At 40.7% G+C, this 25,817-nt stretch overlaps 1 protein-coding gene across 8 annotated transcripts in view; it reads right to left on the bottom strand.

The window, feature by feature from the left end:
* FEZ2 (fasciculation and elongation protein zeta 2) overlaps positions 1–25,377 on the bottom strand; it is a 45,158-nt gene extending 19,781 nt beyond the window's left edge. For 3 of the 8 annotated variants that reach the window (XR_015137234.1, XM_086327469.1, XM_086327470.1), the window contains exons 1-5: positions 25,105–25,377; positions 20,426–20,534; positions 13,927–14,043; positions 11,431–11,572; positions 10,097–10,365 (exon numbers count right to left, since the gene is read on the bottom strand). Coding sequence is in view for 7 of the 8 variants with exons in the window: in XM_086327469.1 (XP_086183595.1) it covers positions 10,097–10,365; positions 11,431–11,572; positions 13,927–14,043; positions 20,426–20,534; positions 25,105–25,358 (891 nt within the window). In the remaining variant the exon portion in view is untranslated. Of the gene's footprint in view, positions 1–10,096; positions 10,366–11,430; positions 11,573–13,926; positions 14,044–17,674; positions 20,535–24,679; positions 24,939–25,104 lie in introns of those variants that run through there. The other 5 variants (XM_086327471.1, XM_086327474.1, XM_086327472.1 and 2 more) reach the window with 3 other exon arrangements.
* Between the last annotated feature and the right edge of the window lie 440 nt (positions 25,378–25,817).

The raw sequence follows: 25,817 nt of genomic DNA, 5'->3' as shown, positions 1-25,817 counted from the left end.
GCACACTGGTTCTGTGAGCCAAGTCCTCTGTTGAGCTTTCGTTTACCCATTTAAGAAATGGCAGCAATATGGCTCAAGCGGTAAAGAATCCATCTGCAATGCTAGAGACATGGGTTTGATCCCTGGGTCTGGGAAGATCCCCTGAAAGAGGAAACAGTAACCCACTCCAGTATTCTTGCCTGGAGAATCCCGTGGACAGAGAAGCCTAGCGGGCCACAGTCCACGGAGTCACAAAAGAGTCCGCCATGACTAAGCACAACACAGCACAGCAATAATATCTGCTTTACAGGGTTGTTGTGAGGATTAAATACAATAGTTCATGGGAAGCACTTAGCGTGTTCAGCAAATATAAATGTTCAAAAAATGTTTGGGCTGTATTCCCCTTTAAAGGCTAGAACAATTTAGAAAAAAAAAGTGGGGGGGGGGGGCTAGAACAACATATGGGAAAAAACTCCCAAAGAGAAATAACCATACATTTCTACTTTCTTTCTACTTTTCTCCCAAACAGTAAACAAGAGTATTTCAAGTTATCCTCATATAAATAAAATAGCAACAGAAATAACCACCCTGATTATAGTCTCCAGCTTAAAAAGGACTGAAGACAACACAAAGAAAGATACTACTGTCTGGGACTGAGTCAGCCAGAAAACTTGAACAGAAACAAGTAACACTTTCAGGTAACTCAAGGTCTTTCTGAACAAGAAAAACAGCTAGACAACACCACATAAACTGAAAAGCAACACGGAATCAGATACAGCATTGTGGTCTGTTAATTCTTTTCCAGAGTCTTAAATCAGCTCATTCTCTGCACAGTATATCATCAGCTTAACTCATTTCACAGAAAGCAGGATCCAAGACAGAGAAAAACCAAACTAACCTAGAGGTCAGGAAAGTCAGACTATTCCCGCTACCAAATTTTCCTAGCTTTTCTCTTAAGCTGACACCTCACGTGACACCCAGTGGCACAGACCTCTATCAGGAAAGCCTTAAAAATCTAAATATCAAAGCTCAATAACAGGAAAAAAGTTTGGGAGAAGCAATTAGGAAATGCTTTTCACCTATTTCTGACTCTTATTCTAATCCATGCTCTAACTCCATTAATATTCTTTGTACTCAAAGTTCAGAAGAAAGTGAAATTCAAACATAATTACTGTTCTTTATAAATCACATCATTTGTAATAGTTTAAGTGACATGATTTTCAAATATTAATTTACAGTAAAGAACAGTGGTTAATTTTTTAGTTCAAATTCTCAAAATAATCAAAATACAAAAGATGAGAAAAGCATAGAATTGAAAGCAACAGTTAAATGTTGAAAAAAAAAAAAAAGTAAAAATATTCAAATGATTAGTGAGCTATTACCTAAGATGTAAAAATTGATCTTGCTTGTTTTGACACTTCCTCAAATCAAATAATTTTAATGTGATTATATATCAGTTATAAATGCAAACTCTACCCAAAAATAATTTTTTAAAGATCCAAGTTAGAAAATGAGTTACACCAAAGCAGGTAAATATTTAAACAGATCTTAAATACTGAACTACTATTTTATAAATTCACTCTCAAAGCAGAAAGATGGGATATGAATAGGAGTAAATGGACTAGCAGCAATTTAATTGCTTGTATTTGAAGATCTTTTAAAACTTTTATTTAATTTAATCTTAATATGGTAATTAAGTATTGGCAAGCATTTTCAAAGCTACTAAGTTAGAGTAAAATAACCCTGGCAGATTTATGAACTCTTTTCTAATACTTCTGGATACTCTAAATATACAGTAAGTTCAGAGGTTCCTGGCATATTATGGCTTTTACTTGAATTTGTATTATGTTAACAATTATAAACCTCTCCAAGACATAAAGGGGTCAAGAGCAGAATCCTGAGAAATACATGATTCAAAAGGATATACACACCTCAATGTTCACTGCAGCACTGTTTACAATAGCCAGGGCATGTGAGCAATGTAAATGTCCAGCAACAGAGGAATGGATAAAGAAGATGTAGTACAATGGGATGTTGCTCAGCCATTAAAAAGAATGAAATAATGCCATTTGCAACAACATGGATGGACCAGGAGTGTCATACTGACATTTAGAAATGACTTCGTTCACACGCACTGGGATTCATATATCCTTTTGGATCACATTTATATAAATGAACTTACTTACAAAACAGAAATCAGACCCACAGAACAAGCTTATGCTTGCCAGGGCAAAGGATAGGGGGAAGGGACAGTTAGGAAGTTTAAGATGGACATGTACACACTGCTGTATTTTAAAAAATGGATAACCAACAAAGACCTATTGTATAGCTCAGGGAACTCTGCTCAATTTCCTATGGCAGCCTGGATAAGGGAGGAACCTGGGGGAGAATGGAAACATGTATATGTATGACTGAATCCCTTCACAGTTCACCTGAAACTATCACAACAGAGGATGAGATGGCTGGATGGCATCACCGACTCGATGGACCTGAGTCTCAGTGAACTCCGGGAGTTGGTGATGGACAGGGAGGCCTGGCGTGCTGCAATTCATGGGGTCGCAAAGAGTCGGACACGACTGAGTGACTGGTCTGATCTGATACTCCAATACAAAATAAAAAGTTTAAAATAAAAACGAATAGACTCCTGATTTTTACTACAGTAACTGCTAAATCATGAAAGTTCACTATTACAGTCAGATACCAAAAAACCACTGCAGAAAACAAACAGTACATAATAGTAAGATAGCAAAAACTATCTCTAGATAACATTTCTCTAGGCAATAAAGTGAAAGTGAAAGTCGCTTAGTTGTGTCCGATTCTTTGTGACCCCATAGGCTATACAGTCCATGGAATTCTCCAGGCCAGAATACTAGAATGGGTAGCAGTTCCTTTCTCCAGGGGATCTTCCCAACCCAGGGATCAAACCCAGGCCTCCCACATTGCAGGCAGATTCTTTACCAGCTAAGCCACCAGGTACCACCAAAATACAAATTTGTTCCATATCTAAAGTAATTTTTAATTCATAGGTGTGAATTATTAAAATAATAAACATGCATGACTAAGTTTCTCTCCACCCTATAATGACCTTCCATTTTATGCCTAATGCTAATTTTTAGGAATATTCTTTGCAATATATAAATGCAAAGTACTATAAAATATCATCAACAAACTATTGTTGAAAATGTGTTAATATTTACATTCAAGTATGTGTATAGAGCTGACTTTATCCTCTCAACTACCACTATTTAGAAAAGGAACAGAAACAGCCCTTTCCCACCTTCTCTACTACTCTGTTTAAACTATCTTTTATCACTGTGTATAAATACAGTATGTTCAACGAACTGTCAGTTTGTTTTCTGTTTTTTTTCATTTGTCCCCCAGTCTGGAGACAACTGGTTTACCTGCTGGCTCTCTTCATTTAGTTAATGGGAAACTGGGATCAACCCAGTCAATCTTAAAGGAAAATCAACCCTGAATATTCATTGGAAGGACTGATGCTGAAGCTGAAGCTCCAATATTTTGGCCACCTGATGTGAAAAGCCGACTCACTGGAAAAGACCCTGATGCTGGGAAAGATTGAGGGCAGGAGGAGAAGGGGACGACAGAGGATGAGATGGTTGGATGGCATCACCGACTCAACAGACATGAGTTTGAGCAAACTCTGAGAAACAGAGAAGGACAGGGAAGCCTGGTGTGCTGCGGTCCCTGGGGTCACAGAGTCAGACACGACTGAACGACTGAACAACACCTGGGAATCTGATACAGCACACAGGTCTGTTATTAGGTGGGGACCCATGCCAAGTGACTTGGAGATGGACAGTATCACCATCTGTGGGCATAACTTAGGCTGCTGGAGGGGCCCTGAGAAAAGGAATAATTCAACACACTCTGAGAATAAAATAGGGCTATGTTTTATAGTAAATTTTAGTCACAACACAGTGATCTTTTATCTACACAAACTCACTTAAAAGGAGCTTACTTTTTTTTCTTCTAATTTTTAATTTTATCAAATTTTAGTCTAAATCAGGGGTTGGCAAACTTTTCCATAAAGGGCTAGATAGTAGATATTTTTGGATTTGCAGCCCACACAGACTCTGTTACAACTATTCAACTCTCTACTTATAACACCAACGAAGTCATAGACCACATGTAAATGAAAGAACATAGGTGTGTTCCAATAAAACTTTATTAATAAAACTGGCAGAGGGTTGATTTGGCCCTCAGCCAATAGTTTGCTTTGCTAATCCCTGGGCTAAATTATCTTAGGAAATGTAAATTTTTTTAATTCCAAATTAAAAAGGAACAACAACAGAAACACAGGTCCTTGTTATTTAAAGAGCACCAAATTCAAGTAGTTATGCCAGAACAATTTCTTCTAGGCTTTATTGCCTGTATAAACTAGAAAACTTCAGAATAATCTAATAGTAGCTGTCTAAATAAAAATAAATGTTTCTTAAAGTCAGTTTTGGTCAAGATTAAATGAAAAACTAATACTGGGCATTTTTGCATGTAAAAGAGAAATAAAATAGATTGACTGATAGTCATAATACAAGCTAAGTGAGTCATACAGACAGATGGAGCAATGCATCTGTGAAAGAAAAATACACACAAAAAAGATTATCTATCATCCAAGCCCTAGCTCCTCCTCATCCTTAAGCAGTTACCTCTCCAACACCAAAAGCAATAAATTAGGGTAGTATGATTCTTTTTACAATGGAGTCACCGATTACTAATATCTCAGAAGCTTTCAGAATAAACTTCTTTGGGATAGACTGAAGCAATTATATCGGGTTGGTCAAAGAATGTGTCTTACAGAAAACCCTGATAAACTCTTTGGACAACCCAATACATTTTTGCTGGTGGTGCCAGCAATACACTAGAACTCTCAACAGTTCCGTGCAACATGGACAACAGAAAAGATACTGTATACACTCCCATCTTCTCAGGCCTAGGCTTTGAATAAGAAACCTTACACATGACTTGTAATTGACAAACACTGGATTCCGAAGCAGGAAGAACATCCACTCTAGGCAGGCAAACACTAATGTCTTTACAATGTGAGATAACTCCAGATGACAACCACTACTAAATTAGTTTAATCTCTTAAATTACTAATGTAGAGACAGCTGGTGCACTTCAACCTGTTCTTGTACTCCTGTAAACAGCCACTGAAATTCAACGACCTGTGAATCTACTTGATAGAAGCAGAAGACTGGCCCCCGCCCCAAAAAATCCCTGACAGAACAATAATTCAAAGCACAAATCCAAATCCTCTGACATTCCATCCTCTTCATTGTGAAGTTTCAATTTAACAAATGTGTATTGACAAATTAGGTGCAATGCTGGGGAAACAATGTGAGTGAGTCCTCGCAAAGACTGCACTCCTTCCTAAGGAGAGACTTAAGCAACTGATCACCACAGAGTATGGTACTAAGACAGCAGGAGTATGTGTACCCTCAGCTCAAATGTGACACAACAGGCAACTCACAAAGAATACAAACAGTCAATAAAGCAAACCATTATCTGCCTACTGGATCAGTATATATAAGAAGAAGAATAACCATCATCCGTTGGGGGTTTGGGGAAATGGCCACTCGAGTTATGCTGTTACTGGGTAACATTTATGTAGGACACTTTGAAAAGATGGTTGCTTAAAACTGTATTTTTGACCTAAAAATTCCACTGGTTTTGGTGAATGGGGAGACTATAGTTTCACTACAGTCAAAAGAAATATATAAGGAATAAATTCACCTTCAGGAAAAATGGTGAGTTGAGTCTGATAAGATAAATTCCTGATACCCACAAGATATTCAGGGAGAAATGTCTAGTAAACAGCTGGACATATAACTAGCATTTACTCAGGATATATGCTACTCTTATACACATCATAATTTCACTTAATCCCTCCAAAATTCAAAGGGGTATGTACCCAGGGGCAGGATCAGGATTCAATCAGAGCTCTTAACCCAAAGTTCTTAATCAATATGCTATTCAGCCTCAATGTGTTTGGCACCTGGCAGAAAGATCCAAGGAAGAAATACAGATTTGCAAAAAAAAAAAAAAAAATTTTTTTTTTTTTTACTATTTATTCATCAGAAATTTATTGAGGACCTAATGTGGGACATAGGAATAAGTTAGATAAAGTTACATTTTCTATCCACAGGGAACCATAACGGAGACAGACATGAAAACAAAAAATTACAATATGGCATCATGGTACTAACAGCAACAGTTAAGAGAAATAATACTAACCCCAGAAGGAGAGGACTGTCAATTGTGCATTGGAGTAAGAGTCATCAAGAAAAGGTCTAAGAAAGGAAGATAATGCCTGACCATTATTTTGAATAATGAGTTAAAAAAAAAAGAGAGAGAGAAGAAAAGAAATCTCCCAAGAGGACAATGGAAGCAGGAAAGGAAGGAAGGTCACTCCAGAAAAAGGCAGTAGCGTAAATGGTCACGCCACAGCCCAACACAACATAGTCAGTTCAAAGAAATGCACGCGCGCCACCAAACCCACTACCAGTGCCCTTCAACCATTCCGATCGCTACTCCCCACTCCTGGTTTTCTAGATGCTGAATAGGATAAAGGAAATAAAGTCTCTGACTCTATTAATCGACACTCTAGAATTGATGCTTTTGAACTGAGGTGTTGGAGAAGACTCTTGAGAGTCCCTTGGACTGCAAGGAGATCAAACCAGTTCATCCTAAAGGAAATCAACCCTAAATATTCACTGGAAGGACTGATGCTGAAACTTAAGCTCCAATACTTTGGCCTCCTGATGCAAAGAACTGACTCACTGGAAAAGACCCTGATGCTGGGAAAGATTGAAGGCAAGAGGAGAAGGGGACAACAGAGGATGAGATGGTTGGATGGCATCACCAACTCGATGGACATGAGTTTGAGCAAGCTTCGGGAGTTGCAGATGGACAGGGAAGGCTGGTGTGCTGCAGTCCATAGCGTTGCAAAGAGTCGGACACGACTGAGCAACTGAACTGAACTGACTTAAGTCTCATTAGCCAAGGAGAAGATGTACTCTTCCAACATCCCCTCCTAACAGAGAGCTGAAGAGGGGCAGGACAACCTGCCCAGCCCACCAGAAGAAGCAAGTGACAAGGTGACTACCACATTGGAAACAGCTCCCCATAGCATTGCTAGCAACTGCCTCAACCAAGCTTTTCCTTTTCTTGATGGAATTTGTTACTACCTGAAGTTACAATGTCTAGTCACACTTTTCTTTGTTTAGTGCCTGTCTCCCTTGTTAGAATATAATCTCCAAGAGGCCAGAGGCCTTACCTGTTTTATTCAGCACTGTATCTTCAACAGTGCCTGGCACAAGAAAGATACTCTGCAAATGTTTACTGAATGAATACTTTTATCTTATCCAACACATAACAGATTAACTTTAAAAACTAAATCAACATTTTCACTTTCAGAAGATACTCAGAAATTTATTTAATATTTATGAATAGCTTCTCTAAACCCACTAATTTTTTTTCACTGTAGCAAATGTTTCAAACAAAGTATGCGTCCAAAATGAAAACCTAAACTCTGCTCTATTCACACTCATATTTTATTACAGTCTCTCTGTACCAAAAGGAAACAAGTTGGCAATTATGGATAAAGTACTACAAATTGATGCTCTGTTTCAATGAAATGTGCTTAAGGGAATACTGAAGAAGTCCACGTCTTTGATAGATATAAAACATATCTAAGGTAAAAAGAAAAAAAGTGACCAATGTTATTAGAAAACAAGTAATGCATGATATCTACAAAAGGGTCACCAATCCTTGGTGAGTCAGTCGGTAAAGAATCCATCTACATTGCTGGAGACTGCCTACAATGCAAGAGATGCAGCTCGATCCCTGGATCAGGAAGATCCCCTAGAGAAGGAAATGACAATCCACTCCAGGGAAATATAACTTGCTAAGGAAATCCCATGGACAGAGGAGCGTAGCAGGCTACAGTCCATAGGGTCACAAAAGAGCTGGACACGAATGAGCAACTAAACCACCAAACGTGATAGCCAATCCAGAGATCAGGCCTTGCCAAAACTGCATGTTATATAAAAGGCCTGGAAAGGCAGTATCTTGGAATCTGTTTCGCCACTGGCCATTTCACTTTAAAGTTCCTTTGAGCCACCGATCACTATTTTCAGAATCCTTGATAGGTTTCAGGCTCCTTGTGTCACAAATGGAATGGCTCTTCGCCATCCTTTTAAGCTTCATGATGATGGCGGGAACTAGTGCCACGAGCTTAATGATGCCATTATTAGCCTAATTAAAGGTTTTGACACAAATAGCAGATCAGGACTCAAGAAGCAACTTCACATGTCCAAATATTGTGGGGAAAAAAAAATTTACTGTTCCTATGAATCTATTTCAAGGCTAATAAAAGTTCAAATAAGACCTAAACGTTGCCTTGTCAAATCCATTTCTCAACATAAGTACCATGTAAAATCACACAATGAATCCACTCAAACCCTTTTTAAATGGAGTTAGAAAAAGAAGCATTTAAACTACTCTAGGGATACATTTATTTTCCTCGCCTAAGTGTTAACACAAATAAATGGAGGAATTACATGTAACCCCTAAAAGTAGATAGGCAGAAATTACCAACCATGCTATGACTTTTTAACTAAGCATTTTATTTAATCACACCTGCATAAAAGGACAATTTAAAGGGTATAATTTTAATTTGAGATATAAAATACTGTTCCTAATTAAAGCAAACTTTATCCAGGGCTGTATACTCAAACAAATGTTTTGGTTTGGGGAATGTATGGGTGGGGATTTTTTCTTTGGTGGGTGCTGTTTTCTTCAGAGTTGTCGCTAGAAGTCACTAAACACTTTAACCAATACTACCATTTCTAAAAAATATTTTGCTCCACATATCTGGCAACTTTTGCAAAGTCTGTTTATAAACTATGTCCTTTCAGTGTACAAACAACATTAAACCAAGAAAATGTGCATATACTCATAGGCCAAAGACAATATAATGAATGGACTAAATAGGAAGATTCTTTTTGGTTTGTATTACCTCTCATTGGTAGTTCCACATCCCAGAACTGCCATGCTCTTTCCTGGATTCTATCAGAGTCTGATCAATGAGATCTATTTCTCTGATAAGCAGTCTTTAGAAAGAATAAATCAGACTTAGTCAAAGACAGAATTTTTATAACTCAAGATGTAATGGCCAGTTTGATGTAATTTGCATTATCATGTTTTCACTATAGTGAATTTAAAAAGTACAATCCATTTAGAAAATGAATCCCTTTGCCCAACCATTCAAGTTTAAAACAAAGCCAACACTTCTTCACATAGAAACATAAAGGTGGCAAGATACAAGGTCTCAACTTATCAAAAAAAAATGAAATGCCCATAAGACCAACAGGAAATGTATCTCAAACACTTAATAGTTAAGGTTCATAATGAAGTTTAATCAAGTGAAATTAACAGCACCACTTATGAAAAATGAAAAGCAGAAAACAAAAAGCTTCGTACCAAAAGTCAAAGATTCAAATACCCTCGGGTTGTTTTCACCAGTCAGTAATGGTCTAGTTTGCTAAATACTGGGCCAAATGGGTAATGTCATGGAACTGCCTGTAACAGCCTCTCATTCCAACTTCACTCATCAATCAGGAGAAAACAATTTAAATGTCAACCTCTGCTTTTAGGCTCCGTATACTTCAACTACCTCTAAAAGCACCCCATTTCTTACTATATCTCACAAGGGCTAAGCAAAAACAAGAGAGCAGTATCATTCAGTTGCCCACCAGCCAAATATAAATAGCCTCTGTTAACATTTTGAGGTACTGAAATGGTCACCTGCTAAAGCTTTTCCTTCAAACATTCTCTTTTATTCTCCCTCTCTTCCTTCTCTTTACCTCCCTCCTAAACATTTCAGCACTGAGTTGTCCAGATAACCATCATACCCTCACCCCAAGAAAACACCTCTCGGAAGGAGGGAGTACACTGGCAGTCTTGAACACGAGCCTTCAGCTCTCTGGGGAAGACCCTGCGCACGCCCTGCTCCTGCACACGTGGGTCCTGCCCGCCTCTGCTGGCCTCACGGAAGCCACTTCCAGCGTGTTCGTGTCACCCACACAACACCACTTACTGTGCCGGGCATGTGGCTTCTCTCGTTCTTCCCGTTCTGAGAGCTGCCGTTCTTGAGTTTCTTTTTCTTTTTGGCTGTTTCTTTGTGCTCTTTCTGTTTGTTTTGTACTTCGATGAGAACAGAAATAAAGCTGTTCTTCACTTCTTTCTCAAACTCCAGTTCGTCTCGCAGGGCCAGCTGCTGCACCAGCTCTTCTGAGTACTCCTTGATGGCCGTCTCAATTTCCTCCAGCAGCTCATTTAATTCAGATACTGACAGCCTTTTCACCCCTGTGACCGAAAAGCAAAGCAGAGCGGACACGAAGACCAAAATGTTTCAAGGCAGCACAGCAAAGTGTTTCTTGCCAAAGAGCAAAAACATCATATTCTGAGCAATTAAACGGTTTGTGGTGGTCTCAGACTCCTGATGGGCAGGTCTGAGTAGAGGTAGGTGGGGAAAGTTACTTCTCAAATGGCTGAGAAGAAAAGTATAACAAAATTTTTTACTTGTCTAAAATCAATGGTTCCATGAACAGTACTTCAGTCAAGACTTAATAAGCTTGTGCAAGGAAAAGAACACGAAAGCAGAGAGAGAGTACAGGAAATCACCGTACTGAAAAGAAATCACAGGCCATTGAGCAGGGTTCTGGGGCGCTTCTGAAGAGACAAAAAGTCCAACTGAAAGAATTAAGCTAAATACATTCTTAAACATACATGCCCCAGTGTGTGAATCTTACTGAGAATTGGGAAGATGAAGGGCAGACGATTTCCTGAAGACCCTTTTCAGGTTTTTCTCAGCACTTCCCTTTATTCTCAGGAAATAGTAGAGAAATAGGACATTATTGAAGCCCTACCCCCCAGCACCTCAGAATATGACTGTATTTGGAGACTGCATTTTGAAAGAGATAATGAAGTTAAAATTAAGCCATTAGGGTTGGCCCTAATCCAATGTGACTGATGCCCTTAAAAATGAGAAGATGAGGACACAGATACACCACAGGAAAGTCCACTTGAGGACAGAGGAAGAGGCCTCAGAAGAAATCAGATCTGCTAACACCTCAGTCTCAGACTTCTAGCCTCCAGAACTAGCAAGAAGCAAATTTCTGTGGTTTAAGCCACCCAGCCTGTGGTATTTTGCTACAGCAGCCCAAGCGGACAAATACATGATTCAAAGGTAAATATGACACAGTCCCTAAGCAAAGATAAACAAATGCCCTGAGTACCACCGGAGGGGAGTGAGGAGGGCAAGAGTATGCAACCCAGCCTGTGAGAACCAGAGGTTCCTGAAGGTGGTCACACTCTATGGCTGAGGTACACGAAAGCACAGACAGAACCAACGTAAGTAAGGTTTCTTACTCTCTTCATAACTGCTTGTGCTAGACCTCTTCAGAGTTTGAATTTCCTGGGAAAGCATTGAAAGCCGATCTGACTGGGTAGGCGTTTCATCATCTTCTGGGTCTGGTGATTCCTGCATCATTTCTTCAATTTCTTCAATCACCTTCCAAAATATACAAACCACTGTTAGTCAAACACACACAGGTAAAACGGTCCATCTGTAACACGATGCTCAACTGCAGCAACCAGAGTAGAAGTCCCCTAATTCTATATTAACCAGCAGTGTGCAGGAATTGGTTGTCTGAATAATCAAAGGTTTGTAAGAGTACACCAGGTTTATCAAAAAAAAAATTACAATATAGTAAACACAAAAGTAAACAGCACATGATTTAAGACACTCATCACATATCAGTTGGCCCTATCAGATCTTGGAATCTCTGAGTTGCTGCTAAGAATACATGCATAGGACTTCCCTGGTGCTTCTGTGGTTAAGAATCCACCTGCCAATGCAGGGGACATGTGTTCAATCCCTGGTCTGGGAAGATCCCATATGATGAGGGGCAACAAAGCCCATGCACCACCACTACTGAGCCTGAGCTCCAGAGTCTGATCCACAACGAGAGAAGTTAACACAACGAGAAGCCCGAGCGCCACAACCTGAGAGTAACCCCCACTCGCCGCAGCTAGAGAAGGTCAGCACACAGCAAGGAAGACCCAGAGCAGCCGTGAATAAATAAATATTAAACACACACACACGCATAATCTACTTGAGACGTGCCAGAACTGGATCACAGTTACAGTTAAAGCAAGTGACAGAGAATTTACCGTATGCCACATCCAAGGACTCAATCTAAAGCTATTTAATAAAATTGACACAAAATTTACAAAATACAACAGTGTAAAAACCTTTACACATAAAGCAAGAAATTCTTGCTTTGGCAGGAAAGTTTTCCTTTAACAACAGAAAAAGAATTTCATATATTAATTCAAGGGGAGATAGAGGGATATCTAGGGACTTCTCTGATGGTCTAATGGTTAGGACTCCATGCTTCCACTGCAAGGGGCAAGGGTTTGATCCCTGGTGGAGGAGCTAAGATCCTGCATGCCACGTGGCCAAAACAAATGTTTGCCAATATAAAAGAAAAAAAACAAACTTATGGTTACCAAGGGGAAGGGGAGGTAGGATAAATTGGTAGTATGGAATTAACAGATGCACACTATTATATAAACAAGATAAAGATTCACTGTACAGCACAGGGAACTACATTCAATATATTATTATATATTATAATATATATACACTATAATAGGTTATAACAAATCTAAACAATAAAGATATATACATACATTATGTATAAACAAATCTGTTGTTACAAATCTGTTTATACTTTGCTGTATATCTAAAACTAGCACAATATTGTAAATCAACTAGACTTCAATAAAAATAAATTTCAAAAAAAATAGACCTAAGAGTTTTAAAAAAACTATTAGGGAAAAAATACAATATGAAGCAAGTTTAACCTTTTAGGACGAAGGAAAAATAGAAGCAAACCTGAAGGAGTGGGGATTACACTAATTTAGTAAGAAGAGTTTCCAAAATAGGCATTTTTAAACACAAAAACAAGACACTGAAAGAGGCAAAGAATCTGTTTCTGTCCGTCAAAAGCAGGGATAGCTCGGTTTTCAGGCACAGAACCGAGAAGGCGACGCACTCTGGGGGTCACACCTCTCCCCAGAGTATCAGGGTCTTCCTGCACTCAGTCGTCTAACTTACTATCCTGCTTTTTAAGCACTCTCTTCAAGCCTAGGATGATCCAACCACAAATATGATGGAGCATCAAGATGACACATTTTTAACGTACCCCTATCATACGTCTCTTTACTGACCTCATCTTTCCAACCTAAAAATACAGAATTCAGTTTCAGTAGCCGTGGAACATGATTTCAGGAAGAAGTTCATGCACCACAGTTTGACAATACAGCAGAAGTGGGAAGAGTATTCAGAAAATGAGAAAGCTGATTCAACAGGTTTTAAATGAATACAGGGTTGACATTATTAGAGCATTCCACAGGAATAATGCTCACTTCTTTCCTGGGTATACAATAAGGACTTCTAGTAAGGTGCTAATGACTTCTTCATAGGTTTTAGAGAAACTAGGTAATTTCTGCACAGATATAGTTTTCCCATGTCTGCTCAAATATAAAGAAAGAGGAAAAATTATAGTATTTTTTCTGATTCCAGTGGAAGCAACAGCCTTCTTTTAAAGTAACCTGCTATACTGTTTTAACAGTGCTTATCTTGGAAAACTGCATATATTGAAAGATGTTCCCAACAAACATAATCCATCTGCTTCGGATTACATATACTTTCTTCTTTCCTCAGAAGCTGTTGAGCCTCTATTACCAGAAAACACAGGGAAAAGTCAGTTCCAACAACCCGTCACTTAATGGCCACACTAAGAAATGGCTTTGCAGCCGAGGTTCCCTTTCCTTGATGGAGGGGACTGTCCTTTGTACCTGGTCTGCAGTGAAGAGGGGCTCGTCGTTAACGCAGGAGACGATGATTGAATGCATATCCAGCTGTTCTCTCAGCTCCTCATCATCTGAGGTATCAAAGAGCAAGCTGTCACTCATCTAAAGACAAAAACGAGCCACTGTTAAAAGAAGGGCCTCTGATCACAACAAAGTCAAAGTGTCTGGGTCCAGAGGGCTGCCAAGGGAGCATCTGCTGAGAGGTTCAAAAGGCAGAGCTCGTTACAGTTACTCTGTACCAGGCAGTATGCGAGGTACATTGCACAGCCACCTCGGACAGAAAGGAGAGGAATGCAGAATAAACATGAAATTGCTAGGGGGCTGCACACATTCCCTTTTGCCCAAACGGACATATACTTCGTTGCTTATTTCATGGAGAAGAGGGTCCAGGAAGTACGAAAACATCTGATATTCTACAGCAATTTGTAGGGAATTATAGCAAACGGGGGTGGGGGGACAGACAGGGTTAGCAGCAAATGTTATTTAATTAATGATCTAATAGGAAGATCGGTATATGTCAAAATTCCACAGAAAACAAAGTGTGTTACTTGCAGGCTAACTTTTAATACAGTGAAAGATAAGCAATCAAATTCTTGGCAGAAGGGAACTGTCTACAAGGGTTATACTTAGCCCTTTCAGCAGAACCCTCTCTTCTTCCAAAAAAGTTTCCAGCTTCCAAAAATATCTTTAACTCTATCCTGGAGATTTTCCCTTTGCCTCACTACCATTTTTCTCCCCACTCTATGCCCCAGGATACTGACCTTTATGGACTACATCAAAGGATACCCTTGGCTTTCAATTCCCTAGTGGCCTAACACACTAGCAGATACTAGGAGGAGCTGGAAGGTGGGGCAGGGGTCGGGGGAGAAGTCTGGGCATGTATTCCGCTGTCTGTCCCCACCAGACTCCAAAGGCTGCAGCACCTGTCGAGCTGATCTCACCTGCATGGCTACTCTCCACAGGTCCCGGTAGCTTGTTCCCCTCCTGACCTCTCTTCATGCCTAAGGTTCATGCTAAAGGGCTGCTTGCTGTCGGCATCCCCAGGGTATCTGACCATATCTAGCTCATTCGGTGTCCTCTACCCTCCCACACCAATTATCAACAGTCCCTATAATAATGGCCTCGAGTTTACTAACTGTAAAGGCCAAACATGGAAAACCCAGCAGCTTAAAATGGACAAGCGATCATCTATCTATCATGAATCCATCATGACATGACCATTCAGACGATGAATAAAACTGAAATTAGAACTCTATTTGTCAGAAGCAGTGGAAACTGAGTTCTCAGAGAACAGATGGGCAAGGAATTATGTAAGAGGCAATCGTGTATTTTTTATTTTATTATTTATTTTTGGCTACCCTGGGTCTTCATGGCTGCACACGGGCTTTCTCTAGTTGCAGCGAGCAAGGACTACTCTCTAGCTGTGGTGGGCGGGCTTCTCATTGCAGTGGCTTCTCATTGCGTCACAGAGCACAAGCTCTAGAGAGAGGGCTCCCACAGTTGTGGACAACGGGCTCAGCTGGTCCACAGCGTGTGGAATCTTCCCAGACCAGGGATCAAACCCGTGGCCACTGCATTGGCAGGCAGATTCTTAACCACTGGACCACCAGGGAAGTCCACAGTCATGTATTTCTAACAGACAGTATATAATTTAAAACGATAGTATTTTACTTGGGAAAATTATTCATATATATATACACACACATAAGTATAGACATATGCATATATATATAATTGTATATATATGTGTATATATATATAAATATATATATAAAATTGAAGACACAATTGGATGGATGTAGGTCTCTACTACCTTGATAGTTTCTCACAGGTCTCACATTTAATGGTCAACACACACCACAGAGTAAAAAAAAACCTGCAGGTGAGAAATACAAGGGAAAAAAACACCAGTGTGCTGCCTCTCATCACATTAGGCTGGGGAAGGAGCCACAGCGGCCCTCCCGCTCTGTCTGCCACCACATACAGCAAGGACATGCTGCACTGCAGTGATGACACCCTCGTTGGCTTTCTCACTGAACCATCAGGCTGGGAAGTTCTCGAACAATTTACCTCTCATGTAACCTTTCTCAGAAAGCTACTCCAGAACGTGCTCCATTAAGAGCAGGAGGAAAACCAAAAAGGAAGCAGACACTGGATCTATCCCAAGAAAGAGGTGAAGGGGATTCTTGTAACGACAGTGAAGTAAAGATCCCAGAATGATGGCTATAGAGCTAAACTAGACAGTAACCGATTCAGATTAGAATTGTTACTGCAGAAGGAAACAAGAAAAACACAGGAGAAAGAAAAGAGAGACTGAGAGGTTGCCCAGTGTGTTTCATTTACTAAAGTGAGCTTTATGGCTCTGCTGCTTGCTGCTGCTAAGTCGCTTCAGTCATGTCCGATTCTGTGCGACCCCATAGACAGCAGCCCACCAGGCTCCTCTGTCCCTGGGATTCTCCAGGCAATAACACTGGAGTGGGTTGCCATTTCCTTCTCCAATGCATGAAAGTGAAAAGTGAAAGTGAAGTTGCTCAGTCATGTCCAACTCTTAGCGACCCCATGAACTGGAGCCTACCAGGCTCCTCCGTCCATGGGATTTTCCAGGCAAGAGTACTGGAGTGGGGTGCCATTGCCTTCTCCATGAATTAGTGAGCTAATGATAACCTAAATTAACCACAAAAAGGCAATTATTATGACCCGAAGGAAAAAAATTACAAGAGGAAACGCCATCATAAAATGTACTTAAATGTGAACTTTAAATAGTCAATACAAATGATGAAGATGCAACGCAATATTTTGACATAATTATATTGAGAAGATGAGGGAAAACCAAAGTTTTTGTGAGGATTATGGGTGGAGGGAGGGACGACTCTGAGACTGCTAAACCCTCATCCTCTGGGTTGAAAGTCAATGGATAAAGTCTAAAGTTGAAGAATAAAATTAAGTAACATGACAGGAGAATGCTATCTGCTAGAAGAAACAGTTGAAGTAGCTGAAAGTGGCTGCTACCGGTAAGTGGAAATCAAGGATAAGGTAAGTAGGGGACAGACTGCTTTTTCATGTTAAGTTCTGTAGCTTTAGTTTACTTTTTTAAACTAAGTTATCCTGTTAATAAAGAAAGGAGAAAGGTCAAGAGATCTGGCTCTTGATGAGAGAGGATGTTTAATTTCAAGATTGTAGAAGGAGAGATGAAACGGGCTACATAAGGATGTACGATGATGCAGAATAAACCTAAGAATTACATTCACTGATCCTAAAGTTTCAACACTCTCCTCCCCCCAAATCACGGTTCTGTGCTGTAACTCGAGAACCATAGTTCTGTCTTATTTTTTCCCCTTAAGAGACAATAGAAAGTTTTTAAATTAGTCCTAAAGAACACATTATTATCTTCTATTTCTACTCTTGAATATACAAAGATGCATTAAACAAAGTCCCTGTTTCTAAAGAAACACACATGGTAGGAGGAAGAATATGGCTCAGGAGATATTCCTAAGGCAAAATAATTTAGAAGCATTCTATCACATAAGCAGGATCAAGAACGGCACTGGATTTAGAACAGGTTTGCAGCTACTGCCAAAATACATGAGTGATACCAATAAGCCATTAGAATAAATTTCCATGACAACAGAAATAATAATCCCAGACCATCTTTCCAGAGAGGGAGCCAAGCCCATTCCCCACAGAGATGGCATATGCTAAGGGCTGGAATCCCTTTCAGGCTTTGAAAACTAACCTTGGCTGTCATGGGCCTCATTCTTCACGCTCCCGTTAGGCATCGATGTGCCTTCTCTTTGCCAAGCATTCCCATCACTCCTCTCTGTGCCACGTTTAGATACAGAGCCGTGGTTCTGTTTCCCTGTACGAAACAGAAGCTGCCTCAAATGGAAAAAATGTGCCCCTGTAAGAATTTGGAACATACCAGTTGCCTTCCTCTAGAAAAGACCTATCACATTTAGAAGTGTTCCATCTTGAACATCAATTTAAAAAAAAATTAAAAACTGAAATCTAGGGAGCTGTAGTTTCCTGTTTGTCTCATCCTAATGCAAAAGAAATCTCTTTCCCCTTTGTCAAAAAAAAAATTCATACAGACTCTGTTTTACAGTTGAAATAATCTAAAGAATGGCTTCAAAAGATAAATTTTGCATAACTCAGTTATGGAAATAATAGAGCACACAGTTGGCAACTTCCCAGGTTACAAACATTAATTACATGCTACCTAATAGAATAACATGGTTGCTTCCTACATAGTTCCTTGCTGTGCATTTGTTCTTCAGGAAATTAATATGTGCTACTCATTCCCAAGAACTAGACTTCTCATCTTAGTTGTATTCATCACCTGCATAATCATATGAAGATAGATGTTAAGACTTCCCTGGTGGTACAATGGTTAAGAATCCGATTGCCAATGCAGAAGACACAGGTTCAATCCTTGGTCAGGGATGATCCGACATGCCATGGGGCAACTAAGCTGTCAGCAACAAAGACCCAGTGCAGACAAAAAGTAATACAATTAATTTTTAAAAAAGATACTCAGATGTGAGATGATCATTTGTCCATTTTAACCTGCTGAGTTCTCCAGGTGAGCTTTTACAATGAGCAAGAGTACTAAACTCCAGGTCACTACTAATCACTATCTTTGCTTATACCATTGCTCTGGTATTGAAAACAGTCAAAAGGCAGATAAAGGGAGTGACATCCCAAGAGGTAACCAAAGAACAATATTCAGTAAAACTGGATTAGAGTGTCCTGTTCATGTGACTAAAGTACTTCCCTTTGAAACTATGAAAAGATCTCCTCTACCATTTTTTATTATGTCAAACAAAGTACTCATTGCCTGGCTATTGTGGATTCAGCACTATGTTAAGTAACATAGAAAACAGTTTTAAAAACTTTCCACCATGGTCTCTGACCCTATAGTCTTACTGATGAGATTATTCGTTTGTTCACTCAACAAACACTTGTCTTAGTTCTCACCATGTGCCAGGCACCGTGATAGCTACTGAGAAGACACATGCAAAGATATCGACCAGGAAGTTACAATCTAACGACAGATCCACAAACATAATTAAGAGACACCAATGATGATTTAAGACACAGATCAAGTGCTGTGAGGACCAGCACCCAGGAGACTTGGGGGTCAAACTCTGTGGGACATGTAAGTCCTTTACAATTTTCACACCCTGACAAGTGTGACCGATTCCCACAGAGAGGAGTGCATTTTCCTTCCTTGCTGGGATTTAGTCTGTGGCTGAATGACCATCTGTCAGAGACGCTGTAAACGGGGATTCCCCCCAAGTGAGAGGTTGGATTAAGTGTCCTTTAAAGTCTCTTCCAACTCTAAAATTATATAATTCCATGAGATCAGCAAAGGCTAAAACAGTAATAGGGAGCTTCACAGAGGAAGGGAAACTTGAACTAAGCCCAGAATGATAGCTAAGATCCAAATAAACAGAAGACAGAGGATAAGATATTTTGCTTCATTCCTGCCCCCAAATGTATGTCAGGTCAGCCTGCAAAACAGCTTAAGGAGATTAATAACTGGAACAAATAAATCCTGTATGTACTAGAATACAAAGAAATATAGTCAGAATCCTATATTTTACTAGAAAATAGTAGGCAGCAAGCTTTTCTGAATCACACTTTTAAGAAATTCGTTTCAGAAAACATTAACAATACTATTTAAAATACAATCCTACTGCATTATACTCCCAGAAATTACACAAATACACTTAATGAAATATAGAACATGCCAAAAGAGCTGGCATGAGTTCACACTGCTATTTGATGAAGAATTTAAATAGTCCAGCCCTGAAACTTCCATTTGGCCTCCTTTCTCGTCAGCGTTAAACCACACCGTGATTTTCCACTTAAAGCGATTCTCTTCCCTTTTCTGTCCCCTTTGCTGTTCTTCTACCTGTGCTCACACGCCTTACTCAAGGTGTCTTCACTTTACAATTCCAAGACATACATAGCAGCCTCCAACAGTCAGCCAAGAACACATCAAAAAGCCAAGAACACATCAAAAAGCCAAGACTTGAATGAAATGTCTTTTAAAGGTTCTCCAATATTCAAACATGTTACATCCAGCATCAAATTCATCAGAAAGTTAACTCTCTGTAGACACTCCAGAATCCTCCATATATTAAATCAAAGCCTAAGGTTCTTACCGAGCATTCTCAACGTATCAAAGTTATGTTATTTAAGCTAGGGAAAAAAAAAAATGCTGATCATTGCTGTTCATACACAGGTGATGAAAATTTACGTAAACATAAAAAAGGTGAGTTTGTGCTAGGGAAGAACTGGAGGGAAATGTTAGCAAGTGGACAGTAGCAAAAACCAAGATGGCAACAGAAGACCACTTCACTTGCCATAAGCTTGGAAATAAGAAGCAAATCAATGAACTGTGGTTAGATAGAAACACTAATTTTTAGTTCCATTATCAGAATCAGTTATTCAGAAACTATTGGTGCAAATCCTAACTTACCCCTTTTTCTGAGAGATTCAGAGTAAGCAAATGCAAGGTCCTAGTATGGGATGACTTCCAGTCTACAGGCATTACATTTCCGTAATTATCTGTCAGGGCATTCCAAATCCTTAAAAAAAAAAAAAAAACTACAATCAATGAAAGTTAACATTCTGTCTATCATTATTAAACAGATATCTAGTACTACAGTGAGAGAACAAAAAATATCACAGCAAAAGAAAAAAGAAAAATAGGAGGCCTACTGTTTCTCAGAAAAGCATGAACAAACCAGAGCCTCCTGAATAAGACTAAAGGAAAACCCAGCCATTGGGCTGACAAGTCCTGAGGGAAGATGACATGGAGCAGAAAACTCACAAAGTCAGCAGCTACCATTCCCACTGTCTTGCGTGCCAGGTATTACCTAAACCATTTACACACATTCTAAGCAATTCACTTACATTAGCTCACTCAGCCCTCAAAGAGAGTACCATGAAGACCCATTATTATCCCCATTTTACAGATTAGGAAACTAAACCACAAGTCAAAACAGCTAGTAAATACACTGTGCTTTATAATTGCTTTTCTTTTGTAACTTCCAAACATACAGACTATTCCACAGAGTGAATAATCTCTTTAACCAATGAGAAAGAATTGCCAGGAGAAGGTCAGCCTCAATATGAGACTAGGGCTTAATATCTAATTGATAGTGTAAGACTAAGATAAGATGAAAAGGGAAAGAAAGGGAGTTCACAATACAATACACAGATTCTACCCAATGCAATTACTCTTCCTTATTAACAAACAGAATTTTGAGGAGGCAATAGAGTAAAATGAAAAGAGCATTTGACTAAATTCAGAAAACAGACTCTTGTCTCCATTCGTCTTCAATCAGTCTCTGACCATGTACTTTAACTTCTGCAGGCGTTAGCTGCTCTTTTTAAAACAGGAAGCTTGGATAAGGATGGCTGACATTTCTTCCAGCTCTAACTCAAAGCATTCATTCAAATTAGTTATATTGATGAAACCTCCAAACCATACCAAAATAAGGACTGCAAACCAATTTCATGTCCAAAATTCAGTTTCAATCCCAAAGTAATAACAACCTTTTTTTCAAAAGGCATTATATGAAAAAAAGAGTTCAGAAATATAAATGAAATTAAATTTAATTAGTGTAAGTAAAGTTAAACATTACACAAAAAAGCTATTTAATGGTCAGATATACACACATACAATTCATTTAAAAAAAAAAAAAGCTAATATTTTTAACAAGTATCTAATTGTAAATAAGCCACTAAAAAATTGGGTGGGTTTTTTTCTAAGTGTGTAAGATACTAGGATACAAAAATAAGACCACCGGGATTATAAAAATAAGAATGCAAGCTTCAAAACAGAGAAACAACATACTGATTTAATGAACTGGAATTTGTCTAAAAGAGAAGCAATGGGACCACAACAGCCAAAAACAGACAATCCCCAAATGACATTTGGCTGCTGAATGCATATTAGCCTCCATGAGTATGTGAACACAAAAAGCTCGAGAAAACTGGCTCATTTACCCAGAAAATCTCTCGTATGCATGGTTCATTCCTATCCTCCTCTCTGCTGGAATCCTCATTTCCTCTAATGCCAACATGCTCAAATTGGAAACACTCCGGGTTGCTAAACTTGCTGGCCCACCTTGTCCTGGGTAGAAGATTTTCAAATACTAAATGACTGACCATACACTGAACCCTGGTCAGGAACCACTAGGATACTCTAGTAGGTGAAGACAGTCCAGAGTTTTTGAGGTTTGTTTTGTCTGTTGTTCCTTCTTAATTGAGGCCATAATAAAAGGACAAGTGGAGCGGAAGATTTCATGTAGAATAATTGACTGTGGGTGAATTTGATCTCCCAAGAAAATGAAGGACAAGTCACAGTCCTCTATCTTCACCAAGGCCAGAACATTTGTGGTTGAAAGGACACAAGGCCGGACTAACTGAAAGATTTCTAGAATACTCCAATCAAGACAGGAACTGCCTTCGTCCTATCATAAAGCATTACAGCCAATCATCAACAACTAGCAGGGCGGCTCTTTTCCAAAGGAGGTCAAAGTCTCACTGACATTCAATCCCTCACTAGACCCTTCTCAAGTAAAACTTCAGCCAATAAGCACAATCTGTATGTAACCAAAACTAAAACTGGGACTTAGAAAAGAATAAAGTGCTCTAAGGAAGGGCCCTATCTGAGTGAAAGAATTCTCAACTCTCTCTAGTTAAAGGAACAGGAATGAACTCCATCAAGCAATGGAGAGCATGTTTATGCAACAGAACAGGGACCATGAGAGTGGCAGGCAACTCCTGCTTAGAAAAGATTGATTTCTTATGCATTCCCAAATCAAGCAACATGCAGGACCACCAATGTAGTATCTACAAAAAATCATTATCAAGAGTAACAAAAGTTTTGTATCAACCTAAGATTTAAGCAAAGGCTAAAATACACTCCTTTTCAGACAGTACAGGTTAATGAAAAATAGGGAATCTTCTCTGTGTACAAGCTACTAATTCATTTTGATAAGTTACTCTTGATAAACCCAAATATATAATAAATATGATTTTAAAATCCGGAGTACATCCTGAGTCTACTGATTCTGAGTATATAAATCTATGCATAACACTATCTTCTCTTTGGGAATAGACTGTTTAAAATGTCTTTTGCCACTGACTGCAGGCTCAGTCATGTCCAACTCTTTGTGATCCTATGGAGAGTAGCCCACCAGGCTCCTCTGTCCATGGGATTCTTCAGGCAAGAATACTGGAGTGGGTTGCCATTTCCTATTCCAGGGGATCTTCCCAACACAGGGATCAAACCTGTGTCTCTTGCACTGGCAGGGGATTCTTCACCACTGCAAGGCACCTGGGAAGCTTGCCTATCTGTGTGTATAATATCCAATCATAAACTCCTCCTTCTCTGCCGGGGCAGAACACAGCACAGAGGTACCAATGAAAAGACATAGTCTCTAAACAGAGCTGGCCCTGAACCACTGCTAGCTAAGCCACTGGTCTCCATTCCCAACTCCCTCTTCCTAATCTGATTCACAGAGGAAAGAAAACCATCAAATGACAAGCCCCACCCTTTGCCCATGGAGCCTTCTCTCAAGCATTCTTTGTTGTTCAGTTGCTCAATCGCTCAGTCCAACTCTTTGTGACCCCATGGTCTGCAGCACACCAGGCTTCCCTGTCCTTCACCATCTCCCAGAGTTTCCTCAAACTCATATCCATTGAATCCATGATGCCATCCAACCATCTCATCCCTTTTCCTCCTGCCTTCAATCTTTTCCAGCATCAGGGTCTTTTTCAGTGCGCCGGCTCTTTGCATCAGGTGGCCAAAGTACTGGAGCTTCAGCTGAAGCATTCTTCCCTAACCTCTAATCCTTCCATCCCATCAATGCTCTGAAAATCCATCCCTAACCACAACTGCAGGAGGAGAAGGGGACGACAAAGGATGAGATGGCTGGATGGCATCACCGACTCAACAGACGCAAGTCTGAGTGAACTCCGGGAGTTGGTGATGGACAGGGAGGCCTGGCATGCTGTGATTCATGGGGTCGCAGAGAGTCAGATACGACTGAGTGACTGAACTGAACCCACAACCTCAGTGTTTACTCTGTAATTTTACCCTCAGGCTCTCCAGAGCTCCTCTCCCCCTACATTACAATACTGTCAAATCCCTCACTCTCATTCCTTTCAGTCTCTTTTGGAGGAAAACTATGGTGCATAACAACCCTCATTTAACTAAATTATAACTGGGGTTCTAGGAGGTTAAATAACCTCTGTCCCTCCTTTCTCCTAGCTCTCATAAATCCCGGTGAATTTCTGACCATTGCCCTGAAATAATTACTTGTTTATGCACCGATCTCCCTACCAGACTAGGTGATCCTTCCTATTAATAACCAGGTCTTTTCCTTTTTGCCTCTGAGGGGACTCGCACTCAACCTGAGCTCTCAGATGTAGCCAATAATCTCCTGTGGCATAAAGCCTGCTTCAACGTCAGTACCTTTGCATGCACTGTATCCCTGAGCTAGAATACTAGTAACATTTCTTCACCTGCCAGGCAAACTCCCACTCATCCATCAGGATCCAGTTTTCTCTATGAAGTCTTTCTTCACACACACATACACAAGATTCCCTGTATTTTGCATATGTATCAGAGCGTTTGTAACATTCATAAAATGTTTGTTTACAAATCTAGCTTCCACTCTGGGTTGCGCTCTGCTTGACAGCTGTAATGTCCAGTCACCTTGGTATTTCCAGTGCGAAGCAGCACGTAGCAGGAGCTTAATAAATTTTAGTTGAGCGAATGAATGGCTACGCATGTGCCCGAGAAAGTACTATCTGCAACTATGAAGCTCAGTACAAGACTCCTCTCGAAACCAAACAGAGGTTGGCTTCCAGGAAGCAGAAGGAGGCTTAAGGGCTCATAGAGGGGCAGGAGAACACGAGATTTAAATTCCCAGGAGTTCACAGGCCGAAAGCCTCAAGGAAGGAGGTGGGAGAACAGGGAGGGGCGGGACTCCAGAGTTGGAGGCGGAAGGAGAGAGCGGGGAGGAGCCTGCGGTCGGAGTCCCGCCGAGGCTGCTGACCCCGGGCCAGTGGGCAGGGCGAGAGGGGCTGGACGAGGGGCAGGGAGGCTCCCGCCCGCTCCCCGCCTGGGCCCGCACTCACTCGTCCCCCTGCAGGAGGCTGCACTCGGTGATGGGCCGCACAGCCGCCCTCGGGGGCTCGGCGGCTGGACCCGAGGGGCGGAAACACAGGCTCAGCTTCTCCTCCAAGTGGCAGGCCAGCGCTGGGAAGCCGTCGCCACCCCCGCCCGGCCCTGCTCCGGCCTCGGGGCTCGCGTTACAGTTCTCTTGGTCCTGCAGGCTCCGGGCCGGCTCCTGGAACTCATAGAAATCCTGCCAGTCCCCGTCCGCCGCCATCGCCGCCGGGTGCCGTCTCGCGCCCCGCCCAGGCCCCGCCCCTGCCCCGCCCCGCCTTCGGGCCCCGCCCCCGGAGCACCGCCCCGCAGAGGACCCGCCCCCGCCGGCTCTTGGCAGCTCGGACCTGGCCTGTTGCCTTCTAGCCTCGAGGTCTTCCCTTTACACCAGTCTTAGATTTCTGAGTTGAGCGCGGATCCCGGCAAAAAGGAAAACCTTGACTTCTTTGAATCACTTCTTATAGCATTTGCAATCCCATTGACTGCAGCATGCCAGGCTTCCCTGTCCATCACCAACTCCCAGAACTTGCTCAAACCCATGTCCATCTGGTCGGTGATGCCATCCAACCATCTCATCTCCTCCTCCCGCCTTCAATTTTTCCCAGCATCAGGGTCTTTTCCAATGAGTCGGTTCTTCGCATCAGGTGGCCAAAGTATTGGAGCTTCAGCATCAGTCCTTCCA

The sequence above is a fragment of the Bos grunniens genome, chromosome 11 (genome assembly GCF_055505025.1).
Source record: "Bos grunniens cultivar Pamir isolate PY7600 chromosome 11, Bosgru_T2T1.0, whole genome shotgun sequence".
In the NCBI taxonomy this organism is placed as follows: domain Eukaryota; kingdom Metazoa; phylum Chordata; class Mammalia; order Artiodactyla; family Bovidae; genus Bos; species Bos grunniens.
The sequence above is the reverse complement of the archived record's forward strand: the minus strand, read 5'-3'. Positions and strand labels throughout refer to the sequence as shown.